This window comes from Hyaena hyaena, unplaced genomic scaffold, assembly GCF_003009895.1.
Source record: "Hyaena hyaena isolate Hyena2069 unplaced genomic scaffold, ASM300989v1 scaffold_267, whole genome shotgun sequence".
NCBI classification, from domain to species: domain Eukaryota; kingdom Metazoa; phylum Chordata; class Mammalia; order Carnivora; family Hyaenidae; genus Hyaena; species Hyaena hyaena.
The window spans coordinates 1,807,295-1,822,859 of record NW_024080903.1 but is presented as its reverse complement, the minus strand read 5'-3'; the positions used below and the strand labels follow the sequence as shown (position 1 = coordinate 1,822,859).

Here is a 15,565-nt window from a genome sequence, read left to right as displayed (position 1 = left end):
GGGGGGCACCGGGAGGCGGGGGCAGTGAGGGGGTGCACTGGGAGGTGGGGGCACCGAGGGGGGCACTGAGGGGAGTCACCGAGAGGGGGGCACGGAGGGGAGCACTAAGGGGGGGCACCGAGGGGGGCACCGAGAGGGGGAGCACGGAGGGGGGCACCGGGGGGCACCGAGGGAGGGAGGGTCACCGGGAGGGGGGCAGGAAGGTGTGACGCTCTGAACCCGCGTGCTTTCTGCAGACGCGACGCTGTGCTGGGTCAGGAAGGCGCTAGTGAAGAGCTGCGTATCCCCCGGGCTGGGGGGAGGCAGAGGGACAGGTCGCTCGGGGTCCCCTAGGGCCGCAGTGACGGCGCAGGAGGCCGGTGGGGGAGGCTCCTGGCGGCCCCTGTCCCCGGGCAGGACCTGAGGCTCGCCGGCCGTGTCCCCCCAGCCCCACGGCGCACTGAGCCCACAGGACGGTTCTCGGGGAGGCGCCGGGTCATTTCTGGGGAGGGACCTTTCCAGGCCAACTCAGAAAAGGTCCACCCCTGTGAGTCTTGCCTGGAAACGCGGCTCCGGCAGAGCCCAGCCGGCTCGGGACCCAGTCTGGTCCCCTCACAGGGCCCAGGAGCCCCCACTTTACAAATTTCACAAACGAGTTTCCTGCCGGTGTCCAACTCCAAGCCCTCACCAAACTACGTGTTGATAAATTAATATTTTTGGTAAAATAAGCAGCAGAAGGCCCTCATTTGAGAATAGCCAGTTTGCTGAATCAGAACATTTAATGTCTGATTATTAAAAATATCCCTTCATGGGGTTCCCGGCGGCTCAGTCAGTTAAGTGTCCGACTCTTGGTTTCGGCTCAGGTCATGACCTCACGGTCGGAGTCTGAGCCTGCTTGGGGTTTTCTCTCTCCCTCTCTCTCTGCCCCTCCCGTGTTCTCTCTCTCTCTCTCTCTCTCTCAAATTAACATTAAAAAAATTAAAAATATTCCTTGATGTCATACTTAAAATATTTCATGCTTAGGTGGAGCCTAAAATCATCTGAATTCTCAGGTCTGTTCCCCCAGGTGGGTGATGCCCTGATGAATTTATGCTTGGATGAATTTGGGTCCCTTAAAAATGCAGCTTCTAAATCAAAATAGTTCCATCTTATGATGGACACGCTGGGAGGCAGTGGAGTTCTACCCACTTGGAGGGATCTATTTCCACTTACTTCCAATAAGCATTTACTATTGTCACAGCTCCTCCCGTGCCGGCAGCTGCAGGAAAGAAGGGACTGAAAGACCCCTTCCGTATGCAGTAGCAGTGAAGCCCACCTTCTCCCTCCCGGGCTGCGGTGGGGGGAGGGGTCTTGTCTGCAGGCCGGAGGGGGTCCTTCTCGAACCCGGGCTGCAGGCAGTCTCAGGGCTCCCGAAGGGCCGGGAGGGAGGGTGTGGACCACTCTCCCGCCCAGTGACTTCCATGGCCGGGTGCTCTGAACCCCGCTGAGCACTCAGAGGGGAGGCCGAGGGGCGGGCGGTGGCCACATCCCGTCACGTCCTAGGTGTGACGAAGCACCTGCTGATGGCCCTGCGAGGTCGGGCGTCTGGCTCGCTGATGTCTGTGGATGGGCTTTCCCTGCTGCTCCGCAGGCCGTTGACAGAAACCAGCTTCGGGAGAAGAATGCTCGCCCGGACACGCCCCCCACCCCCATAGCCGCACGCGGTTTAGTACCCTCGCTCGCAGAAAGCCAAAGAGAGCAGCAGCGTATTTAATTCTGTGTGCAAAGCACCATCCAAAGTAATTTACTTGAATTATTCAGTTTAATCTCAATAGCTCTGAAGTGGACACGGCTCTGAAAGGAGGCAGGAGTGTCCAAGGCCCTGCGGCTGTGGGGCAGGGGTGGGGCGGGGCCCTGAGCTGTGTGGAGTCTGAGAATTGAACAGGTACCCAGTTTTGCCTCTGATGGTGACGGAGAAGGAGGCGCGCGGATCGGTTATGGCAAAGGCACCTGGGATTTGGGTCTGCAGTTCTGCAGCAAGGGCTTGGCAGACACCTCTTCATCCTAACAACTGAAAGCTGAACAGACAGAAAAAGCGGCTGCTCTTCTTGAATCCGGAAGGAGGGAGGGTGCTGCCCCCAGTCCCGAGAGACAGGAGACACGCGGGAGCAGACACTCCGAGCCGCCGCGGGACCAGCGTCGGGGCAGGAAAACCCAGCCTGAGACGGCAGTGGCTGGACGCTCAGCGTGGACCGGTCTGTGAGGCTCCAGCCATGGGGTGGCCCCGCCATACTTCAGGTCTGCCTCCCGGAGCCTGACCACCTTCTCACCACATATGTGGGTGGCAAGGAACCACAGGAAAGCATGTTTCAAGTTTTGCAAATCAAAACGACAACGAGATACCGCTACGCATCTGTTAGAAAGACCAAAATCCGAAATACCGACACCACCCAATTCTGGAGAGAAGGTGGAACGGCAGAAGCTGGTACTTGCTATAGCGGGAATGCAAAATGGTGCCGCCGCTTGAAAGACATCTGGTGGTTTTTTACAAAACTAAATGTACTCTTACGTTCCATCGCATGATCACACTCCTAGTCCGCTATCCAGATGAAGCGAAAACCTATATCTACACAAAAGCCTGCACACAATAAATACAGCAGCTTTATTCACAAACTATTCATAGTTGCCAAAACATGGAAGCAACCACGATGTCCTTCAGTAGATGAAGGGGCAAACTGTGGTGCCTCCAGACAACGGGATGTTATCAGCAATAAAGAGAGACACTTTATCAAGCCACGAGAAGACTTGGGAGACCCTTAAATGCCTATCACTGAGTGGAAAAGCCAGTCTGAAAAGGCTACATCCTGTGTGATTCCAAGTTTGGGGCACTCTGGAAAAACAGAAGTGTGGAGGCAGGAAGGCCGGTGGCTGCAGGGGGTGGGGGTGGTGGGGGCACAGATGGAGTGACAGTTTTGAGGGCAGTGAAACTGCTCTGTGTGATGCCACACGGTGGATACATGACCTTCTACTTTTGTCCAAACCCACAGAGCGCACATCAAGAGTGGCCCCTAATGTCAACTGCAGACTGCGGTTGATAATGACACGTCAGTGTCATCAACAGTGACAATCCACCGTTCTGGTGCAGACGCAGGTAATGGCGGAGGCTGTGCAGGGGGCCACGCAGAAATCTCGGTACCTTCCCCTTAATTCTTCTGTGAACCTGAAACTACCCTAAAAAATGGTCTTCAAAAAAAAAGGGGCACCTGAGTGGCTCCGTCGATTAAGAATCCAACTCCAGATTTCCACTCAAGTCATGATCTGGCCGTCGTGCGGTCAAACCCCGCATTGAGCTCCACTCAGGAGAGCCTGTGAGAGAGTCTCTCTCCCCTCCCTTCTGCCCCTCCCCTGCTCATGCTCTCTCTCTAAAAAAAAAAAAAAAAAAAAAAAAAAAAAAAAAAAGTCTTGGAGCTTGTATTCTAAGCATTTGAGTACAATTTTTTTTTAATGTTTATTTTTTTAAGAAAACGCATGCATGAGTGGGGGAGGGCCAGAGAGAGAGGGAGACACAGAATCTGAAACAGGCTCCAGGCTCTAAGCTGTCAGCACAGAGCCCGACGCGGGGCTCGAACCCACGAACCGTGAGATCATGACCTGAGCCGAAGTTGGACACTCAACCAACTGAGCCACCCAGAGGCCCTGAAGTCTATTTTTCGACTGAAGCACAAATCCAAAATACAAATCCCGCATTTTTCCCCCGCCAAATTTGTGCAGAAGTGGAGGGAAAAGTCCTGATATTTATGATTATCGCTTGGCGCTCCTGGCCGTTTCCAGTGCCTGTAAGGGTCTCAGCACAGGGTCTCCCGTGAAAGCAGGCAATGGTCTTTCCGAAGTGGCCCGGACGGCCGCCTGAGGCCTTGGACCAGAGCTGTGGGCAGGCTGGTGGAGCCTGAGCCTGGGCAGCTGGGGAAGCGAGGGGGCCGCAGCGGCGCCCGGGAGGGACCCGACGCCGGTTGGCAGGTGCATGCGTCCTCGGGGTGTGTGGGGCCGGGCCCACGAGAGCAGACCCGGAGGAATTCTCCTCATTTTACTGAGAGCAAGCTGAACGAGGGCCTGGGCCAGGCATGTCTGGCCTCCAGAACAGGCTTGGTTCACTGCATAAAATTTGCCACTGGATTTTGCTGATTATTGGATCAGACCTTTGCAAACAGGAAAATAAACCAACCAAATTCATTCTCCGTTTTCCAGGGGTCCCGGAAGCCTCTGTTCCTGGCAGAGGTCCTGTGGCCGCCGGGTCAGGACAGCGACCCCGGCCCCTCCACGTGTGTGTACCAGCGGCACGCAGGACACAGGCCTCTGCAGCCACATTTCCTCGTGGAAGCCACATGTCCCCTGCCGGGTGGGGCCGGGGCCTCTCAGGACGAGGGAGGGTGCACACTGAGCGCACAGCTGCCCATGGCCCGGCTCTCTTAAGCGGCCCTGACCGGCCGGCGCAGCTTCTTGTGCTGGACAGAAAACTCTGGCGAGTGCTCAGGAGGAAAGCCCTGTCCCCGCGCTGTGCTCAGAGCCCGTCCTGGCTGCGTCCGTTAGCACTGCAACGGCAAAATTCCACAGAGCAACACGCGTCTGTTCCTCATAGTTCTGAGGGCCGGGCGTCCGAGATCAGGGCGCCCGCAGGGTCGCGTGCAGTGGGCGCCTGCCTCTGGGTTCACAGACGGCGTCTTCTCGCTGTGTCCTCTTGTGGGAGGGAGAGGGGCCTCCGGGCCTCTTTTACAAGAACTCTAATCCCCTCGTGACCTGAGGCCTGACCCCCTGAAACCATCACCTTGGGGCTGGGTTTCAGTATGTGAACTTGGGGAGACAGGCCCCGTTCCTGTCCTTCCCGCAGGCAGACTCATCCATCCCATCCAACGGCCCCAGTCTCCCGTCACTGCAGCATCAGCTCTAAAGTTCAAGGCCAAAGTCTCGCTGACCTTGTCTCAGGAGGAGCAGGTGACACTCCGGATGTGATTGTCAGGGGCACATTCCCCACCCCCTCGGCTGTGAGCTGTGAACCAACTACGTGCTCCCAAAATGCCACGCGGGCCGGGGACAGGACAGACATTTGTGTCCAACAGGAAGAAAGGAGGAGGACAGGCCCCTCTGTTGGCTCTGACCCTCCTTCCCCGGAAAACCCTCACGGAGCTCGCAAACAGCGAGGCTCTTACTCTGAGAACGTGGCAAAGCTCCACGTGTGCGTCGTGGCCACATGCAGTGGGAGCTCGGCCACCAGTTTTTCGATGCTGTTGCCAAGATGTTCCTGGTGAATTCAAGCTGAAATCACAGTCAAGAAATCTATAACTGGGGCGCCTGGGGGGCTCGGTCGGTTAAGTGTCTGACTTTGCTCAGGTCATGATCTCACGGTTTGTGGGTTCGAGCCCCACGTCGGGCTCTGTGCTGACAGCTCAGAGCCTGGAGCCTCCTTCAGATTCTGTGTCTCCCTCTCTCTGCCCCTCCCCTGCTCATGCTGTCTTTCTCAATAATAAATAAAAACATTTAAAAAATTAAAAAAAAAAAGAAATCTATAATTATGTGGGTCTTGATTTGATCACGTGGGCTTTAAGGACAAAACCTGACTTAGCCCAAGACCAGCGCCAGGTCAGAGCCAGTGACGGCGGCGATGAGCCCCGCCTCCCCACGCCTTCCCGAAGACACGCTGTTCTCTGACAGGCTGCCGTGCGTGGCCTGTCCCCACCGGCAGCCACCGGGTGGGCGCGGCACCGTCTCCCAGCAACAACCCAGCTGCCGCCACACAAAAGGAACCCAGGAGCCATTTGCCGGAATAAAGCTTCCCATCGCCCATCCTCCAAACAGTGCTACAGCCTCCCCTCCGAGCACGGAGCCACCAGAACCGGTGTCTCCCCACAGTCTGACTGCAGCTCACGCCTGGCACGGCCTCGGCCTCTCCGGCCACTGGAGTGAGCTGGGCCCCGGTGGCCTCGTTCACTCTGGATTAGGGGTCGACACAGTAATTCAAGCTCGTGCTCACTGGCGTCCCCAAGTGGGTGTGTGGGCGTCGCAGCACGGTGGGGGGCGAGGTGCGGGTGCAGGCCACAGATGCCACAGGGACTCGCCTGGCCTGGCAGAGGGAGCTTGGAGGCGGCTCTGAGCCTGGGGCCTGGGGTCTCCCCCAGGGGAGTTTACAGCCCACTGCACACAGCGGTGACGGCACCACTCCTACTCTGTCCCCACCTCACTCTGCTGGGGCACAGACCCCACGCTCCCCGCCAGCGCCTGGCATTAGAATGAGGACTCATGTGCCAAATGGAGAGCCTCCAACGTGGTCACAAAGGGCGTCTCTGGGTGATCATTACTGTGCTGCGGTCTTCCAGGAGCTGTGGGAAAGAGGGTGTCCACTGCGTGTGTTCTGGTTTAGAAAGTATTTTTTGACGATCAGAGAATTCAGCCCAACTTTCTTTGACCATGATGTTCATATCACTAACGTGTGTCTCTGCAGACAGGGTGGGGCCTCTGAGCAGACTGCCCCAAGGCCTGGCCCTGAGAACGTTCTGAGTTCAGGACGTCACCAGCCTTTCATCCTGGGAATCCGCAGCCGCCCGGAGACCAGGTGCTGGGCGAGCCCACCGTCCCCAGGGTGGGGAGCTCTGAGCTGCAGACCTTCCGGGACCAGCAGGGAGGGCCCGCGGGGGGGGTGCCTGCAGGGGGGCCCGCGGGGGGGGGCCGAGAAGCCGGCGGCGTGGCCCTGGGAGCTGCTATTCGGTTGGGGGGACGTGGGGTGCAGTGGGGAGGGGGCTGGGTGTGCCCTGAGATGCCCCAAAGCAAGGAGGCATGCGACCCCGCTGTCGCTGCCGGTCCCCAGAGCCCCTGCCCCCCAGCCCCGGGCGCCCACCCTCCTGTCTTACAGGTGGGGTCAGACAGGCCCTGTCCTTTCGTTACTGAGCTGTTGTCCTGTGAGCCGAGTCCATCTGGCCTGATGCGACGTCCTCAAGGTTCGTCCCCCAGGCATGAGTGCAAGCGACTTGTTCCCAGAACAGCACTGAATCTCACGACACGAAAAGTGAAGGCCTCGTTCTCAGTTAGAACAAGTGAGCACCACGTTCTGGAAGAACCACCACTGAAGCCCTGGGCACAGTGGCTTCATCAGCACTATGGTGACAGCCCTGGAGGTGACAGTATGGGGAGGTGACAGCCCTGGAGGTGACAGTGTGGGGCAGTGACAGCCCTGGAGGTGACAGCTCTGGGAGGTGACAGCCCTGGAGGTGACAGTGCGGGGAGGTGACAGCACTGGATGTGACAGCCCTGGAGGTGACAGCCCTGGAGGTAACAGTGCTGGGCCAGCAGTGGGAGCCGCATTGTCAGGAGAAGGTGCCAGCATGACGCCCGCCTGACCGCCTGGTGCTGGGTCACTCGGCCGCAGAGCCCCGCACCGGGGAAGGGGTCTCTGTGTGCAGTTAGTGATCCCGTGATGCCCACAGGAGGGCCCTGTGTGGGGCCGAGACAGATGTGGAGGGAGACACCCTCCCCGGAGCAGCGGGCTGGGCTCACCCAGGGTTAGCGCACGTGAGCCTGATGACCTGTGCTCCCCCCTGCCGTGAGGGCACGTGTCGGGGACTCTCACGGAGCAGCCTCAGCTGTGGGCTTTCCTCAGCTCCCTAAGGACTGGGCCCCCAACAAGGGCGCTTGCTCAGTCACAGGGGCATTTTAGGGACCAGCCCCTGGGACCACACAGCCCTTGTCTCGCCCCTTGAATTGCAGGAACGGTGGTTTCTCTCCGTGCTTCTCTGCGCCCGCACATGGAAACAACAGTTGATGCCGGTGCTGCCGGAGAGGAGACAGTCGAGGGAGGGAAGTCCTTACGCTCACTTCTGATTCCCCAGGACACGCCCTGCTCCCCCAGCACGGTGTTCCAGGGGACACTGGGTGCCTGCAGTCAGAACGTCCACTCGAGTGTGGATCAGGAGAAGCAGTCCTGGCTGTCCCTGGTGAAGCCCACGCAGGTCAGAGCCGGTGGCCCAGGGCCTGCCGACCTGGCCTCGGAAGAACAATGCTTCCGCTTTAGAAAGAAATCTTGTAGCCACTTATTTAAAATCAGAAATCACATATGAAAAATATTGTAGCCCTGTAACTTTCAAGTTAAAGTTAAACTCTATGGAAGAAACCCAAAAAGAAAACAATCAAAGGCTCCCAAGTTTCTCCCCCTCTGCCCTCCACCCCGTCTGCCTCCTGCCCGGAGACAGTCCACGGTGCAGCCACTGCAGAAAACAGTCTGGAGGTTCCCCGAAAGAGTAAACAGAATGACCATACGATCCAGCAGCTCTCCTGGGTGTTTACCCAAAATAACTGACAGCAAGGACTCAAGCAGGTTATTTTCACATGAACACTCACAGCGGCATTACGCACCGTGGCCCAAAGGTAGAATCAACCCGCGTATCCACTGACGGATGAACACATAAGCAAAAGGCGGTGACACACACCAGTGAAGCAGTATTCAGCCTTAAAAAGGAAGAGAGCATTCACACCCGCTGCAACATGGGCGAACCTTAAGGACATTATGTGCAGTGAGATAAGTCAGGCCCCAAAACACAAACGCTGTCAGATTCCGCTCATGTGAGGTTCTTAAAGGAGCTGCAGTCATAGACACATCACAGATGGGGGGTTCCGGGAGCTGGGGGAGGGCGATGGGAAGTTCATGTTTAATTGGAGAGAGTTACAGTTGGGAAGAAGAAAAAGTTCTAGATGTGGAAGGTGGTGATAACTGCACAACGCGAATACTTAATACCACCAGGCAGCATACTGTAAGGCGGTTAAGATACTGGTAAGTTCTGTGTATGTTTCACCATAGCTAGGAAGTTGACGAGTGAGAGCACCTGCTGTTTATTCAGCACCGGCCACGTGCAGTGGGCCCGGTGCTCTACCAGCATCCCTCACGAGGCAGTGGCACGTGCTTCACCATGTGCTCACCGACGCTGGGACTATCGCTCTGTCGTCCGTGACAGATTTGGTAAAACAGGACCTGGGTAGTATGAAGTGAAGAAGCGGGGTGGGGCTGACCAGCATGAACGGTGGGCGACGTGGAAGCCGGTGGACGCTCTGCGAGGGGCTGCCTGACTCCTGGGCGGATGTCACGACGGGAGGCAGCGCTAACTTCTCTTGTGTCCTGATTCTGACGTAAACGATTCCCCTCCCGTGTGCTGTATGGAAAATCTAAACACTCAAGACAACTTGAAGCCACAGATCAGGAATCAGACGCCCAAGCAGCGAAGGGAACCAGACCAGTTCCCCGACATCGACATCCCCACGTAATCGGCAGTCGGGGTCGCCATGCTCTCGGTCCGGCGGCTGGTGGCTGATGTCTCAGCAGGACTTTTCCCTTCAGCTCTTCACCGCGTCTCCCAGTACCGAGCGGACCCACCAGGTGTGCACCGGGCACGGCCTCCTGACCTCCGAAGGGCTCTGGGGCTTTGGTCGTGAGCTCTCTGCCCAAGGGAGGGGTTCAGGCAGAGCCTCTGCGCAGCGCCTGGGGGGCGGCCAGGGAGGCTGAGGGACCATCCCCGCCCCCGGGAACGCGGCACGGGGCTCTGTCCTCCAAGCACTGCCGGGTCCCGTGTTCCACGGCCACCGCCCCAGACAGCACGCTCTCCCTCAGGCTTTCCCCGAACGCTCCCTGAACGCTTCCTGAACGTTCCACGGCGCACTTAGTGCACTAACGCTGGTGAGCTTGGGTAACATCCTAACCCGGAGACATTCCTGGCCACGTGTGCTGGCATTCACACTGACGGAAGAGGCCCAGGAAGCCTTCCGTTTGCCCAGAAACGAGCCCCCAGCACCTCAGCAGAGCCAGCCCTGGGTCCGCCTGAACAGGTGCCTGGCCCTGGGTCCAGGGACCCGCAAGAATGTGGCGGCCATGTCCCCTCGCTTCCAGATGACGCGACTTGAGATCAGAGCACACAGCTCCCTAGACCTTCATGACGCTGAACGTGCGAGCTCCAAGCTGTCCAAGCTTTGAAGGCCTGGCTGTTGGAGAGGTTCAGGGAAGGCCTCTGGTCAGCTGGCCTTGCCCTGAGTTCTAGAAACTGTCTTGTCAGTCAACGCACGGCAGCCGGTCTGATGTGTGGGCCTCCTTGAGAAGGCTCACCCTGGGTGCTCTTAACAGAGCAGGGGCGGGGCGGGGCGGGGGTCGGAGGGGGCGTCCAGCACCCGCAGTGCCAGCCACGCAACGGGGGAGGGCTGCGGGAGGCCATCCTCAGCTTGCTTGCTCTCCCTCGGCCTGGCCGCCTCCACGCCCCCCCCCCCCCCCCCCCCCCCCCCCGCTGGCCCCATCCTCTGCCAGGCCCGCTCGCCAGGACCAGATGTCCGCCCCAGGCAGCCGGCCGCCCTCCCCGCCCCCGCCCCTCCGCCCGCGCTCACCCGCTCCTCCTCTGCGCGGATGTCCGGCATGGTGCTCAGGCAGAGGCCGACGGCCGTGGCAGCCACGAAGGCGACGGACACGCAGGCGAAGAGCTTGCCGGCCGGTCCCGAGCGCGGGTCGCCCAGCAGGCCCCCCGGGCGCCCCGGCGGCCCCGCGCGCGCCCCGGCCGCCTCCTCCTCGCGGCGGCGCAGGCGGCGCAGGCAGCAGCGCTCCAGGCGCGCCTCGTCGATGCCCCAGTAGGCCAGCTCGTCGCGGAAGGCCAGCGCGCACGGGCCGCGCAGCAGCCGCAGCTTCCCGGCGCGCAGCAGCGCCGCGATGGCGCGGAAGGCGCACGGGCTGCGGTCGAAGAAGAACTCGTCGCGGCCCGCGTCGTAGTCGTCGCACACGCGCAGCAGCTCGTCCCGGCCGCCGCAGGCCCGCAGGCGCTCGAGGCGCGCGAGGGGGCAGCGCGCCAGCGCCGCCCAGGCCAGGCGCACCCTGCAGCCGCCCACGTTGATGGTGACGACGCGCCGGCCGCCCGCGCGCTCGGGGCGCAGCGCCATGGCCCGGGGCGCCTGGCCGCGCTCAGGACGCAGAGCCTGCGAAGGAAAGGAGGCGTCAGGCCGCGCGGGGGACCCGGCCTGGGAAGGGGCCCGGCTGCCCCACGTGCACAGGGGCCCCGCGGCGGTGGCGCCCTGGCCCCGATGCGTCTCCTGGTGACTGATGGCCAAGAGCCGCCGCCTGGAGGTGCCCCTCCCGCCCCAGGGGATCCAGGCCAGGGCTCACCGGTTCCTCAAATAAGGTCGAGGGGGAAAGACCACCTGTGGGACAACGTGCCTGTCGACTTTGGAGAGCCAAGCTGGCTGCTCAGGCGAGAGAGAAGGTGATCAAGACTGAATCTTGTGTGCACCTGGGCCTACAGTCTGGAAACAATGAACAGACTCCTGACACCAAGGACATGGCTCCTTGGAATTCCAGTTTGGGGGGCAGGGACAGCCCTGCACCCCAATCTGCAAGGTGAGCTCTGCATGAGAAACGAGGGTGCTCTGGAGGGCACCAGAGAGGTCCGGGACAGCCAGGAGGGCTTCCCAGAGGCAGCTGACTGCGGCAATTTGGGGAAAATGTAGAAATTGTGCTGCAGGAGAGAGACCTCAGATACTTAATATCCAGTGTTTGGGTAGTGGACACTTGCTGCCAAGATTTCCCGAGCTGCTTCCTCAAATCGAAGACCCCGAGGGACTCAAGGCTCTGAGGGTTCCAACTCATGTGAACGCCAGCCTGCACACACTGAACTTCCTTAATGAGGCCACAGGACATCTGAACTCACCGCACTTGAAACTGTCAGGACTCAGCAGCAGCGCTTTACTGGGAGGCCTCGTGGGGGTGGCCCGTGGCTCTCCCAGGAGATGCTTTCCCACGGAGGTTGGCTGATTACAGTTTCGGGATGGGCTCAGAAGGGGCTGCGCCCCGAGTTTGTGAGCTAAGGCCGAGGCGCACCTTTGTGTGGATGAACAGCCCCGAGGGAAAGCCCCGCATGCCCTCTCCCGGGGCTGCGGACGTCACAGGGGACAGCAGCTCCTGCCTGGAATGCGAGCGCCAGGCTTCCCCAGGAGGGCAGAGCCGCGCTGCCGTAACACATGCTGGGAAGCCGGGCTGGGCAGACGTGGCTTTGATCCCTCCCCCTTCCCACACTCCCTGGCGTCACATACAAAATTTGTGCAACAGGAGGATGGACCCCTTTAGTAGCTGAATCAAAGGTGTCCTCTGAATTCTCTGCAGGCAAATGAATAATTAGTAAGGGAGCTGGATAATCAGCTAGAACCTGGGACTCTCGTAAACAGTTTTCTTCCCCCAGAATATACACGTAGAAACATAACCATAGGGCGTCTGGGTGGCTCAGTCGGTTAAGTGTCTAGGTCTTGATTTCAGCTCAGATGCTGATCTCACCACTGTCACCGCTGACCTAGCTCCGAGGTGGGTTCCAAGCTGGGTGTGGAGGCTGCTTCAGATTCTCTCTCCCTCGGCCCCTCCTCCAGGTATCTCTGTCTCAAAAAGAAAGAAAGAAAAGAAAGAAATACACCTATAAATCATCTGTTGCTTTGAAAGTATTGTAGAGTTAACTTCCCACTGACCTAAGAGGCTGCACACTCGCTCCAGAGCAGCACGCGCACACGCCCGCTCCCAGTGTGGAGCCCTGCGGACTTTCCGTGCTGCTGATTTCACGAAGACTGGTGGCTCAACAGAAGGGTAGGCGGGTTGTCACAAGGGGTACGGGCACGGGAAGAACGGCCTCCACACACATCGTCGGAGGCTTCATCCGTAACAGCGTGTCGGGCCACACGGGCGCTGCGTGGGAATGTGAGGAAGTCTGAGCGCTCTGTTGTCAAGGGTGTGGGCTTGTGAGACGTGCTCACCTTTAAGTGGCTTCAGCCATTATGACAGCAGCTGAGGGTGTGAACTAACGCCGCGTCCTCAGGGAAGGGCTAAACTAGAGACAAAGGCAGCTGCCAGCAGAGGAAGGTCACGAGGGTTCTCCGCCTGTGGCTGTCGGTGCAACGTGAGCTCGGGGACTCAGCGCCCACCTGTTGGGAACACTAAGTGGTGCAGCCTCTCTGGACAACAGTGCGGAGGGTCCTCAGCAGGTTAAAGATAGAGCTACCCTACGACCTAGCAATTGCACTACTAGGTATTTATCCGAAGGATTAAAAAAGGCTGAGTCGAAGAGGCACGTGCACCCTGATGTTGATGGCGACACTATGACAGTAGCCAAAGTATTGAAAGAGCCCAAATGTCCATCGGCTGATGAATGGATAAAGAAGCTGTAAACATACCTATAATGGAGTGTTGCTTGGTAATCAGAAAGAATGACATCCTGCCATTTGTCACAACGTGGATGGAACTAGACGGTATTATGCTAAGTAGAATAAGTTAGAGAAAGACCAATATCAAGTATTTTCACTCCTATGTGGAATTTCAGAAATAGAACAGATGAAAATAAGGGAAGGGAAGGATAATAAGATAAAAACAGAGAGGGAGGCAAACCATAAGCGACTCTTAAATACAGAGGGCCGACTCAGGGTTGATGGCGGGAGGTGGGCGGGGGATGGGCTAGATGGGGACCAGCATGCAAGAGGCGCTTGTTGGGATGAGCACTGGGTGTCGCATGTGAGTGAGGAATTACTAGAGTCTATTCCTGAAACCATTATGTTGAATAAATTGGATTTAAATTAAAAAATAAAATAAACGCCCACCGCACAATGGTCTTGAGGTTGGAATTTTGGTTTGTGAGGCTCAAAGCCAAGAAATGGCCCCTGACGGCAGCTAGTCTCAGGAAGGCCCTGGGGCCGCGTCAGAGCCACACCCTCGTCCAGAGCAGTCCTCACAGCCTGCCCGGGGCCGCGTGCCAAGGCCTGGAGACATTTCCATTGCTGTGACGAGCGGAGCGTGGCGGACGCCGGTGGGCAGGGGCCGCGGGGGCTGCGCAGCCCTTCAGTGCACCCCAGAACCCCAGGACCCAGAGCTGGAAACGAGCCCGTGTCAACAGGGCCACTGGCCTAGAGGGACAGACTCTCACCTCCAGCCTCATGGGATCCCCACAGATGAAGCCCCAGCTAAGACAAATTTATACAAAACGCAATTATAAAACACACAGGGCAACAGCCCACGCGGGCAGATACCGGCAGCCACACAAAAAGATTAGACTCCTGGGAACATTAGGGAATACAGGTTTTAAAAATACATACAGATGTGAGAGAAGGAATTAAAACACCACAGAAAAAAGACGTCTTCAGAGAGACCAGGAGGGCCTGAACAAGAAGCAGTCCCCCTGTGCCCACGTCCCCCGGCTCCCTGGCCCCCTGGCACAGGCCGGAGATGCTGGAGTCCCAGTGTCCCTAGGGGCAGCTCTCGCCAAGGCTGAGAAGCTGGGGTGAGAGGCCTGCAGAGCTCTCTGGAACCGGGAAGGGCCTCGCCCGCTGGGCCACCCTGCATCCCCGCTGCGGGGTCTTCCCGGGGAGAACCGAGCTCAGACATCCGGGAAGTGCGAGGCCCGCTCCAGGCTTGCAGTCCACAGTTCCGGGAACTTTGAATAAACAGGAATGTGCAGGGAAAAGTGTCTAAAAGGGAACGTTATCTGGTTTTGTCCAAGCACACATCCATCCCGCTAACTAATGATTGTTCACAGCCTCCTCTGTATCACGTTCTTTGATTCAAGAATGGAACCTTGTGCTTCTTATAGGAAGAAAGTGATTTAATCCACTTCCTTGGGCTGGTTTACTGGGTCTTTAATAGGAGTTGCTGCTATTTATGATACTATCTCTGTGATCCTCACAATATGCCGACTTTTGCCGTTACCTTCCCCCCACACCACGGAGCCTATCATCCAAACGGGACTCTCTTCAGAGGTGCAGGGTGCTGTTAACAATGACGGCGGACAGCAGGGTCCACTGAGAGGGATGTTACCCTGCCCCAGGGGGCAGAAAGGACCCGGGCAAAGCCCCTAGTGCCCTGCGGAGGCCCCTGGGAGACACTGGCTGGAGCCCCCGCCCTGGCAGTCTGTTGAGATGCTGGCTTGGTAGCTGGCGCAGAGGGGGCGGGGCTCCTGGAGAACCGGAGCTCATTCACTGGCCAAACCAACCGAAACCGGGCCCGGGAGACCAGCACAGGGTGGGCGACAGAGAGGAAGCCTGACCGGCAGGCATCTCCTGGCTCTCGGGAGCAGGCGACACCAGGAGCTGGGGGGTGGGGGGAGCGGTCCAAGGTCAGCGCCAGCTGCTCGGGGTCCATCCCAGGGCCCGCTAGGAGGGAGGGCCTCCATGAATAGCGGGTCATCTCCATGCACGGGGCCCTGGGAGACAGGTCCCGTCGGCTGCATTCTGCAGGCTGCAAATCGAGCATCGTGAAGGCTGAGTAGTGTCCGCACTTCGCTGTGGGTGACAGGGCTCTGGCCCTGGTCTTCCCCGGGTTCTGGCCACCCCCGCAGTCCCCTTTCTCTGCGGATTCCCGCCGATTAATCAGTAACGGGGGCCTGCCAACCTGTTTGCCGTCGTCTCTCTGCCAGATCAGTTCATATGTGACGGTGTTTGCTTAGCCAGCTGCTCTCTCGGTAAGTGGGAGCCCACGGAGCCGTGAACAAAGCCACACAAGCCGGGTGCTGGGTCTTTGGGCAGAGCCATGTTGCCTCACAGCGTCATCTGCACAGAAGGAAGTCTCACGTATTTTACC

General features: G+C 58.6%; 1 protein-coding gene across 1 annotated transcript in view; it reads right to left on the bottom strand.

Moving 5' to 3' along the window:
* Nucleotides 1–12,263, bottom strand: part of KCNG2 (potassium voltage-gated channel modifier subfamily G member 2) — a 28,685-nt gene extending 16,422 nt beyond the window's left edge. The window contains exons 1-2 of the mRNA XM_039245821.1: nt 11,670–12,263; nt 10,363–10,941 (exon numbers count right to left, since the gene is read on the bottom strand). Coding sequence (XP_039101752.1) covers nt 10,363–10,905 — 543 coding nt within the window. The 5' untranslated portion in view covers nt 10,906–10,941; nt 11,670–12,263. The remainder of the gene's footprint in view (nt 1–10,362; nt 10,942–11,669) is intronic.
* Between the last annotated feature and the right edge of the window lie 3,302 nt (nt 12,264–15,565).